Genomic DNA, 10,293 nt, shown 5'->3' with positions numbered 1-10,293 from the left:
CCCATTGCACAGGGGAAGGTGTGTCCATGGAAAATATCTTCCATCCTCGATCAACCAACACATCATGAGGTGGGGGTCAGATTGGATGACGTTAGTCCTGCGCTCATTGCTTACAAACAATAAGGGGGAACTGTAGTGAGCCAGACAGGATCGCCATTACAAGATGGCGCCAACATCCTGTCTTGTTGGAAATAAACAACTCCATATTTGGCTATGCCTTTGAGAACTGCATGTCCCCCGCTTCCCGCATGCGTGGTGGATGAGGATCCTTGAGCCTATCCTGATGCGGTCTGGTGTGCCAATTCCCTATTTAAGCAGCTGCCTCAGTGCCCTTCGCCCCTTCGCTTCCTGCCCTTCCCTTCCTGACCCTCGTTTCCTGCCCCTCTCGTTTCCTGCTCCCCATCAATCAAGGGTACTCCAGTAAAGCGTGGTCTGAGTGGAATCCTGGTGTGGTGGTTGTTCTTTCTTGCCAGTCGAGAGGTTCGCCACACAAAACAACATATATAATTTAATAATTAAAAAACAGGGAAACTCACGCTACCAGAGTGGAAGGTCCGAAGTCCAAATGGGTCCAGCAAACACCGCATAGAGAGCACACGCACCTATCTACCCTATTTTTCTACCTGGGCTCTAGGTGGCCACACACTAGCCAGATGTGATTGGCTGAGCTTCCCAATCACATATTAACAATACAGCATAATGGCTTCTGCCTTCCAAATGCAGTCAGGCAGGTTCCTGATTCAGCCCTTAACTTATGTGTATTGGTCAACTCCTTGAGAGAGGACTGTCTTAAATAAGGTCATTAAGTAGCAATGATGCTTGAGTTGTTTGTCTGACAGGTGACTGAACGAGTCACACATTGCAGAGCACAGGTCCTGATTACGATGACCAGTAGATGTAGCATTAGAGGGTTGATGAAGTAGGGGGACCATCTTAGTCAAATTGGCCAGTGAAAATTTGTTTGGGAGATTTTGTCTATTTCTTTTTGTGATGATCAATTTGGTTGTCAATAGTATGAAAAAAATCAGAGATATTAAATAGCACACTCCAGTAAATTATTGACAACCAAGATTATGTTTAAGTAACAGGAAGTCTATAGTAGCTCTATTTTGTAGAACAGTTGTCCTCAATCTTCTCATTTCTTGATTAATGTTGGCAAATATTACTGCTGCAATATTAGCAGCTTTTGAAATTAGACAGGCTATTTTGGAAACCTCTTCCTGTCTCCTAGGGTTGGGTTTTTTTTTTTTTTGAAAAAAAAAAAAGGCCACAGTGGCAAAAACTATAGTGGGATCTAATAAATGTAAGGAATCACTGCAATTTTCAGGAAGAGTTCTTGTGATTCTATTAACCGATTCTAAAGATTTCTTGAATAAAATAGGGGTAACACATTTCATCCCACATAAACCCTTATACCCAGCAGAGAGTGAAGAATAAGCATCTTTTTCTTTTTCAGGAAAAGTCTATCCTAAGGGCAATTGTATTAAGGTTGGATGAAGCAGGATACAAGGTTAATATACAAAAACGAGTAGCCTTACTATATACATATGACAAACAATCTGTAATAGAAATTGGGGAAGCAATCCCATTCAAAATAGCTTTACCAAAAAAGAAAAGAAAAAGAAAAGCCTTGGAATAGAGCTAACCAAGCTATGGAAGACTTTACAATGAAACTGAAGCATCTAAGAAATACACTAAAGAGACACAGAGAGATGGAAAGCTTCCCCACGCTCGTGGATTAGAAGAAGCAATATTGTGAAAATGGCTGTTTTATTGTAAGAAACCTACAGAGTCAATGAAATTCCAATGAAAACTCTCATGCCTTTCTTCACAGAAATAGAAAAACATTGTAAAATTTATATGGAAGTAAAGAGACCCCTGACAGTCAAAGAAATCCCGAGTAAAAAGTGTATTGTTGGAGGTTATGCCATGCCTGTTTTCAAGTTACCCTACAGAGCCATAGAAATAAAGACAGCATGATACTGACACAAAAACAGACTCAGATCTATGCTAGAGAGTAAAGGACCCAGCTACAAGGCCATAAACTACAACCATCTGATTTTCAACAAAATCACAAAAGAAAAATCAATTGAAGAAAAGGATATCTTCAACAAGCAGTGCTGGGAAACTGGACAGTTACATGTAGGACACCAAAATTAGATTCTTGTCTCTCACCCTGCACAAAAATTTACCCCAAATAGACCAAGGACCTCGGCGTAAGACCAGACACTGCAAATTTATAGGAGAAAACATAGAGTCCACTTAAGACAGAGGCATAGGCAAGGACTTTCTGGATCATATTCTTGTAGCTCAGCAAATAAGGGCAATAATGAATAATTGGAAACTCAAAAAACAAAAATATTTTGTATAAAAAATTGTCAGAAATTGGGAGCATAGGGACCTTGGTAGAGGGTTGAAGGAAAGGGGAGAGGCAGGGAGCAGAACAGAGAAAAATGTAGAGTTCAATAAAATTCAATAAAAAAGTTGTCAGACAAAGAAGAAACACATTAAAGAATGGGAGAAAACTTTGCCAGTTAGAAATCTGATAGAGAATTAGCTACAATGTATAAAGATTTTTAAAGTAAACACTAGGAAAACAAACAACCCAATAAAAAATGGGCCATGAAATGGAACAGAGAATTCTCAAAAAATTAAAAAATGGCTAATTAGCATTTGAAAAAGTATGTAACATCACTGGCCTCAGAGATATGCAAATTAGAACTACTAAGGGGCTACAGACCTAATGTCTGTCTCCCATTGTGGGGAGGGCTGTTTTCTATCCCTCCTATCTTGTATGCACTTGAGAGAAAAGTATCCCAGTCTTGTTTGTCCTGTGCAGTCCACAGTCAGCTCGACATCCTCTGAGAAACCAGAGCCTCTCTACTGTCACTTAGGCTAGTGCTGTGAGATGCCGAAGCAGGTAAAGATCCTGACCGACAAGCCTGCATTACTGAGTTAGATGCTCTGAATCCTCATGGTGGAAGGATAAAACTGACTAAGCAAGTTCTCCTCTGGCCTTCACATGAACCTGTAAGTTAAATAAAATAAGTGCTTTAAATAAAGAATTTCAAATGTCCTTAAGGAATTCAAATTAATTCTGACGTACTATTAATGACTTAAAAAATATGTGATTATTGGTTTGCTACATACAATTATGTTGAACATTGAAGAACCTATTTCATTTACATTACCTGTCAGAATTATGACAATATGTAATCTACATCCTATCATTTTTTGTTAGACAGGCAGATATGGCAATTAAACTATATAAGTTCAGAATTTCAGAATAGTCAGACTATTGTCTTACTTAAATCTAAAAGCTATCACAAGGTGAGGTGCATAGTTTAGTGATAAAATGCTTGCCTAGCATCTACAAGGCCTGGGTTGGAGCCCTAGCCTTATGAGTAATTGAATAAACAGGCTATTGTATAATTAACTCATTTGTTTAAACAGTATGTGTTTGTATTCTTATAAAATAAGATTAAAATAATCTGAATGTTAAAAAAAAAATTATTTGGAGACTATACCTCATCCCATGCCCAAAGCCTAAGATAAGACAAAACAAAAAAAACGACCACAAATCCTGTCAAGAACGTGAGGAAAGAGTAACACTTATCCACGGTCAGTAGCTCTGGGTGACATGAGTTTGAACTAATTTTTGAGTATGTCTCTCTAAGGACAACTTTGGCATCTTCAGCCACTGTGTCAAGGAGAAGAAGTTGTAAGTAAAAGGTTTTCCTAAAGTAGAGACCTGTAGCCAAGAGCCCACCATTAAGTGAGGCAAATCTCTCCAAATATTTCAAAAGTTTTTCTTCTAATGTTTCCCTTTTCTTAGTGTCCAACAAATAAGGAGATTTAATGATTTTTTTCAGCTGTTCAGCAGGCACTTGCGAATCCTTAGCAATGACTTCCAGGGATGCATCGTCCACTCCAAAGAGGACTCGATAGTGGTTTAACTTCTCCTTCACCTTCTCCACATCATCCCTAAGGATGCCCACTACAGGAACAGTAGCTAAGAGTCCAGTCTTGAAGGCTTCTAACCAGATAGTCTGCTGCAGAGACTTGTGCTTTTTGTCAATCGTTGCTTCTGTGATATTAGGCAAGGAAAGCATAAAATTGTGGCGCTTTTGAGCAGGAAGAGCCTTTACCAGTGTGTCCATCAGGACTGGAAAATCATAGTCAGATAAATTGCTGTTAGAAATCAAGAAAATTTCTGGTGCGTCCAAGCCATTTTCCTTTAAGGTATCTATATAGGAGTTTCGAATCTGCAACAGGATATTTTTCCTGTCAAAGGTACGTGCTTTGGATTTCTTCTCATTTTGTAAATCATTGTCCACCTTGGTTCTTACAAAGTAGTAATTCTTTTTCATGAATTTGATTGCTTTGGCGAGGTCTAGTTCAAGTTTTGTAAAACGTGTGGCAGAAACAATAATGAAAAAATCATACTCTTGGAAATTCACTTTCTCCAGATAATCTTTCGGCGGAAAGTTCATAGTTCCAACACCAGGCAGGTCCCATAAAGTCAAAGTTTGAATTTTGGGGTGTTTGTATGCAGTTCTCCTCATAGTTGTCTCTACCACCCCAATGTCAGCTGCATCTTCGTCTTGAGGTCCTACCCCCCTCAAGGCATTGATCAAACTGGACTTCCCTGCTCCAGACTCTCCAGTGACAGCAACGTTTATTGGGATGTTATCAATATTTTTTAAAGCAGCACTGATTACAGAGTTTGCCCCCTGAATGTTTCCTTTTGTCAGGTGTAACTCAATTGATTCGATGGTTTCCTGGGGAATGATTTTGCTTTCTGTCTTAAATTTCTTGAAATATAAAGTGAAGCTGGACTCCAAATCTCCATGGTGTTCTTCCTTAGAGGAGGACTTACCCATGGCTGTGGTGAAAAGGGGCCCTGAAAGAAAGAGGGGAGAGTAAGTTGCAAGAGACTGAAGATGCCTTTGAGCTTAGCTCTGTGTTCTCAGTGCTGCAGCTTCAGTGATGTTCTAATGCTAACCAGTTCCCGTGTATTTGTGCTTTCTTTTTTGTCAACAAGATACAAACTATAGTCCTTCTGGAGGAGAAATCCTTATCTGAGGAATTGCCTCCATCCGACTGAACTGGGGGCACACCTATGAGGCATTTTCTATACTGAGGATTGATATGGGATTTCCCAGTCCACGGTGGGTGGCACACCCCTGGACAGGTGGTCCTGGGTAATTTAAGAAAGCATTATTTAACTGTAGTTGGACTTTTTCATGGAGACTACCACCTCCCCAATTATGACATGGGGACTTATTGTTAATTATAAAAGTTCATCCAATAGCTTAGGCTCATTTGTAACTAGCTCTTGTACCTTAAATTAACCCCATATCTTCTACCTACATCCTTTTATGTGGCTCAGTTACCTTTACTTTTTACTGTCATGCCGCTTCCTTTTAACTGCTCGTGGCTTTTCCTTTCTACCTCCCAGAGTTCTCTCTCTCTCTCTCTCTCTCTCTCTCTCTCTCTCTCTCTCACTGTCCTAGCTATCTCTCCTGCTAATTAATGGCCATATAGCTTTTTATTAAACCAATCAGAAGGCGTCTTGCAAAGATACATCTTTACAGTGTACAAAAAGATTATTCCACAACTTTGAACTATGCAGAGCAAGCCAGTAAACAACATTCTCCCATTGTTCCTGCCTGTATTCCTCAGGGTTTCTGCCCTGACTTTTTTCAACAATGGACTGTGTTCAGAATGTGTAAGCCCCCAAAACTGTTTTCTTTTCAAAATGCTTTTGGTCACGGTGTTTATAAAAGAAATAGAAAGGAGAGTAGAAAAAATTCTACTAGCTCTCAGTTAAACCCTCAAATATGGAAAAATGAAAACTTAAGTAAAGCAAGGGAAAATAATATAAAAAGATACACAAGTCATTTAGCCAGCTTCAACAAGTATAAAAACATGAACATCTTTGTAGTGTCTAAACTAACTGCAAAATTCTATATGTGAAATCATATGTTTTCTCCATCTGCGCACACTTCCTTCAGTGTGTGCCTTCAAAATGAATGGAAATTTAATCAGCCTATGCCTGGTTTTACACACTGAAAAATAAGTAACAATGAATGATACTTGACATCAGTATTTAATCAATGACAAACCTTTCTAATGATCACATAAATCTAATTTCTCTGTTTCATTTTTGTTTTCAAAAGATTTCAGTAACGTCAACTATTGGATTTTGTTGAAATAATTCTTTATTTGCCTAGATTTACTTTCCTTATGTCTTTTTCATGACTTAGAACTCATCCGCATGAAGAATATAAACTTGCGATAATATAAAATTCTTTACACTTAAAGTCCATGTTCAAACCCATTTCTTCAATAAAACATTTCAGTGTTCTCAAGTAATTATTTCAATTCACTATTTTCTCTTAACATTGTATTTTATGAAAACAATATAACTGTGTACTGTAGACACTGGTCAACTGGTAGAGAGCTTTCTCACCATGGATAAGGCTTTGGGTTCAGTCCCCAACACCTCATCAAATACAGGCGTTTGCAGATCTCTGTAATTCTGGTGTTCAGGAAGTAGAGGTAAGAAGGTCAGTACTTCCAGGTTATCCTTGGTACATAGTGAGTTAAAGGCTAGCCTCGGCTGCTTAAGACCCTTTCTCAAAAAAAAATGAATAGAAAGTCCAGCAAGATGTCTCAGCATGTAAATAGACTTGCTGTGAGGCCTAAACACCTGAGCTAGATTGTTGAGTATTTAACTACTTCAGTCTCATATTTCTGACTTTTGTTCTCCACAAACCTGCCTACAAGATCTCCCATGGCAGCACAATGGGCCTCACCAACAGTTAAGGAGGCAGCAAATCCCCACTGTCTCCCTGGAGCCTCCTCTGTCTGTCTCACCAATATCGAATCAGTTCTCAGACTTAATCTCTATTTCCAAATCCACACACAACTGATCATCCCTTCTACACTATCTTCCTCCAGACCTCCTCAATTGCCGCTTCAATTATGTCAGCAACATTGCTATATTTCCTGTGATTGCTGTTGTAACAACATAGATAACCAAACTGGCCAAACCAAAAACAGTCTCATGCAAATCAGGGATCTCCATAGGATCATTCTGAGCATACGGGCCTGCATAAGCACATACAGACTCACTTCAGAGCAAGCAACTGTCCAATCTACAGGACAAACAGGGGCAGCTGTGCAGAAAACCAGAGCTGCAGAAAATTGTTCAGCCTGACTGCAGGCACAGGACAAAAAAAAAAGGGGGGGGGGGAACGTCCGGAAAGAGAAGCTAGAATATGGTTGAATAAACACTGTAGCCAGATTTACTGTTGAGGGGGACAGTCACCCACAGGACACAGACAGAATGTCCCTAAAGCACACAAGGTGTTCTATCTTTTCAGTTTTCCCTTCTCATTTTTTTTTTCAGCTCTAGCTCCTGGATCTGTCATGCAGACTCCAGTGATTGTTGTCTGCAAGGTCTTTCCACGGAATATGAACACAGGGAACAAGAAGGCTGTGACACAGCAGGCATTATAAGCTGATGCCTGATTTAATGTCACCACATTCTGACACAGTTCATATTCCTCACAGATGGAGAGAAGATCATTAACAGTCCTGCTTGACAATAAAGAAAATCACCACGAAGAAGATTCTTCAGGCTCAGTTTCCACAGTCAGCTACAACAGAAGCAGCATGTGGAGAGAACCCTTCTCCACATGCCAGAGGCCCCTGGATGTAAGGGATTAAACACTGACCATGAACTAGAAAGCAAGATGAGTGTGAGATAGGACAACCTCATGCACACAGCAGAGACATTCCATTACCTGAAAACTATCTTTTTACAACCATTTTAGGGAGAGGAAATACAAGACCATCTAAAACAACTGTGTATGTTTTTGCTAAAACCAGTATCAAGATCATTAGCTTTAGGTCTAATTCAACTTTCGTAATTGACTAAGACCATCCACAAGCCTGTGCTGCCTGCCTCCCACCAAAGCTCCTTAACTTCCAACTGAGGCCCCTTACTCAAAGGGTATGTTCCTGAATGCTGTGTTACCTATCAGCTCTAATCAGAAAAGAAATGGTGAGGGTTCAAAGATAGATCTGAAGGTTCCTGCCCACTTACCAAACTGTCCTGTGTCCGAAGGATGCACTCACTGTAGTACAGCTGCAGGAACCACTGTCCACTGTGCTCCAGTCTCTCCACTTGCAGCCCCTCTCTGCGTCCTTTGTGGAAAGCATCTGGTTCAAGGCTGCAGGGCGGGACTTATCACTCTTCTGACTTCTGCCCCTTCCTTCCCAGTGTGTTTTGGCCAATCATCAAAGCGTATGGATCTTGCCGTTTTTCAGAATCTCCTGCATTTCCAAGAAGAAGAAAGAGAAAATGAAACTATCAGTTGTTTTTCATTGTGTTCTCTCTTTGGTTTTGGCAGCAAATATTGGACAGTCTTAAAAGCGTCAAGGAGTGGAATGTGGGATTAGCACTGACAATGGCCTGTAGTGCCCAGGGAACTCACTGGAAAACACCTAAAAAAAAATCAAACTACATCCTGGGACAGGGCTTTTTATTTGCTACCCTGTGGTGTCTAGCAGGGACATTGTTGTCCTAGTGGAGGGCAGCTCCATCTTAACTCTTTCATACATGTGCATAGACTATTTTAGGAAATGTCTGCAGTGGGAGATTTTCATGACTTGTGGGAAATCCTTCAGTGTTCTTTATCCCTCCCACTTTCCTTCCTCTACTTTATCTCTACCCCCTCACTCCCCATTTTAACCTTTCTTAAAAACATAATTTTCTTTTAAACCTTTCTACCAGTGCCTATTACTTCTCCTCTCTTGCTGGTCCCACCCCATGGCCACATAGTAATACAAAACCTCCCTCCAAAGAGAATGTGCTCAGCCTAGATATAGGGGAGAGGGCCTTGGTCTTGCCTCGAACTGTCAGACTTTGTTGACTCCCCACGGGAAGCCTTATCATTTCTGAGGTGTAGATGGGGGAGTGGAGGGAAGGGTGGAGTATGAGGAGGAGAGGGAGCAGGCACGGGGATAGCTATGTAAAACAAGAAAAGATTATATTTAAAAATTCTTAATTAATATATATATATATTGTTAAATATATATTAAATATACTAAATGATTTGTTGAATTTGTGTAGGGAAAAAAGAAAACACACAAGACTCTGGCCAGGGAAGCAGGTGGGCTAACTGTTGATCTTCACCTTTCCCTCCCCTTCTCCAAATGCCGAAAAGTAAAACAAAACAAAACAAAATAACAGGCCTTTTAGGGATATTAAACCAAATGTAAATAGCAGATTACAATAAGACTAAATACAATCCCTCATATCAATGATATATGAGGCTTCCCAGCAAGAGTAAAAGGGTTCCAAGTGCAAGCAAAAGAGTCAGAGACGCCCCGACTCCCACTGTTAGCAGTCCCACACGAAGAGAAGAAACATCTTAATGGAGGGTATTGTGGTCGATCTTAATGTCAACTGACCACAGATTAGAACCACTTCATAGGAAACCTCAGCTGAAGAAGTTTTCTGATTCTCTTGGTTGGTGATGGAAGACCCACCCAGATGACAAGGATACAGCAGGGGATCAATCCCTTGCCTTGGGCTGGCTTGGCCTTTCCTCTAACTGCAGGTTGATTAACTCTGTCTCTGCTGCTGGTTCCGTCATTGGTATCAGAACTAACACTTCCAGGAATCCCTCTGGACTCTGGAGTCTGCAGAAAGCTTTCAGATTTCTGTGCCAGATTGGAAATGTGGAGGTGCTCTGCCTTGTGCCTGAGCAATCATGTGATTGCTGCTCTGCCTAGTGAGAGACAGTCATGGTGGGGTTCCCCTGACTGCTGAGGCACGCCCCCTCAAGTATGGAGCAATTAGTAAGTTCTCAGCCTCTTAGCTGGTTCCAGCTGTTGATACCATTTCAATGTAAGCTGTCTAATACATTGTTGTATATTAAGTACATATTATACTCGTATTCACTCCACTGAATCTCATCCTTCAGAGAACCCTGACTAATATAATACCAAGGGGGTTGGAAGAGCAAGAGCGATATGAAGAGTGGAGGTGAACAATGGAGATGAGTTTAAGTGGGGAGGAGGGTGGAAGGGCAGAGGAGGAGGGAGTGGGGGAAGGAATCACTAACTGAGCATGTCTGAAAACACTGTACTGAATCCTACTACTTTATGTGTGCTTAAGGAGCTCAACTGGAGTTACTGTGTAGGAGTGAGTGGGTGATGTTCATTCAGGAAGACACAGGTTATCAAATGGAAGCTGAGTGCAAGATGTGGAATACC

General features: G+C 40.6%; 1 protein-coding gene across 1 annotated transcript; it reads right to left on the bottom strand.

Annotated features, from left to right (window-relative positions):
- Positions 1 to 3,225: 3,225 nt before the first annotated feature.
- On the bottom strand, positions 3,226 to 8,272 carry LOC121440647 (interferon-inducible GTPase 1-like). The gene is made up of 2 exons (XM_041641437.1): positions 8,117 to 8,272; positions 3,226 to 4,903 (listed from the first exon to the last, which is right to left on the bottom strand). The coding sequence occupies exon 2, from the start codon at positions 4,881 to 4,883 to the stop codon at positions 3,522 to 3,524; it is 1,362 nt and encodes a 453-aa protein (XP_041497371.1). The 5' UTR covers positions 4,884 to 4,903; positions 8,117 to 8,272; the 3' UTR covers positions 3,226 to 3,521.
- Between the last annotated feature and the right edge of the window lie 2,021 nt (positions 8,273 to 10,293).

Source organism: Microtus oregoni, unplaced genomic scaffold (genome assembly GCF_018167655.1).
Source record: "Microtus oregoni isolate MIOR12 unplaced genomic scaffold, Mior012 000069F_ref0000032, whole genome shotgun sequence".
Taxonomy (NCBI): domain Eukaryota; kingdom Metazoa; phylum Chordata; class Mammalia; order Rodentia; family Cricetidae; genus Microtus; species Microtus oregoni.
The sequence above is the reverse complement of the archived record's forward strand: the minus strand, read 5'-3'. Positions and strand labels throughout refer to the sequence as shown.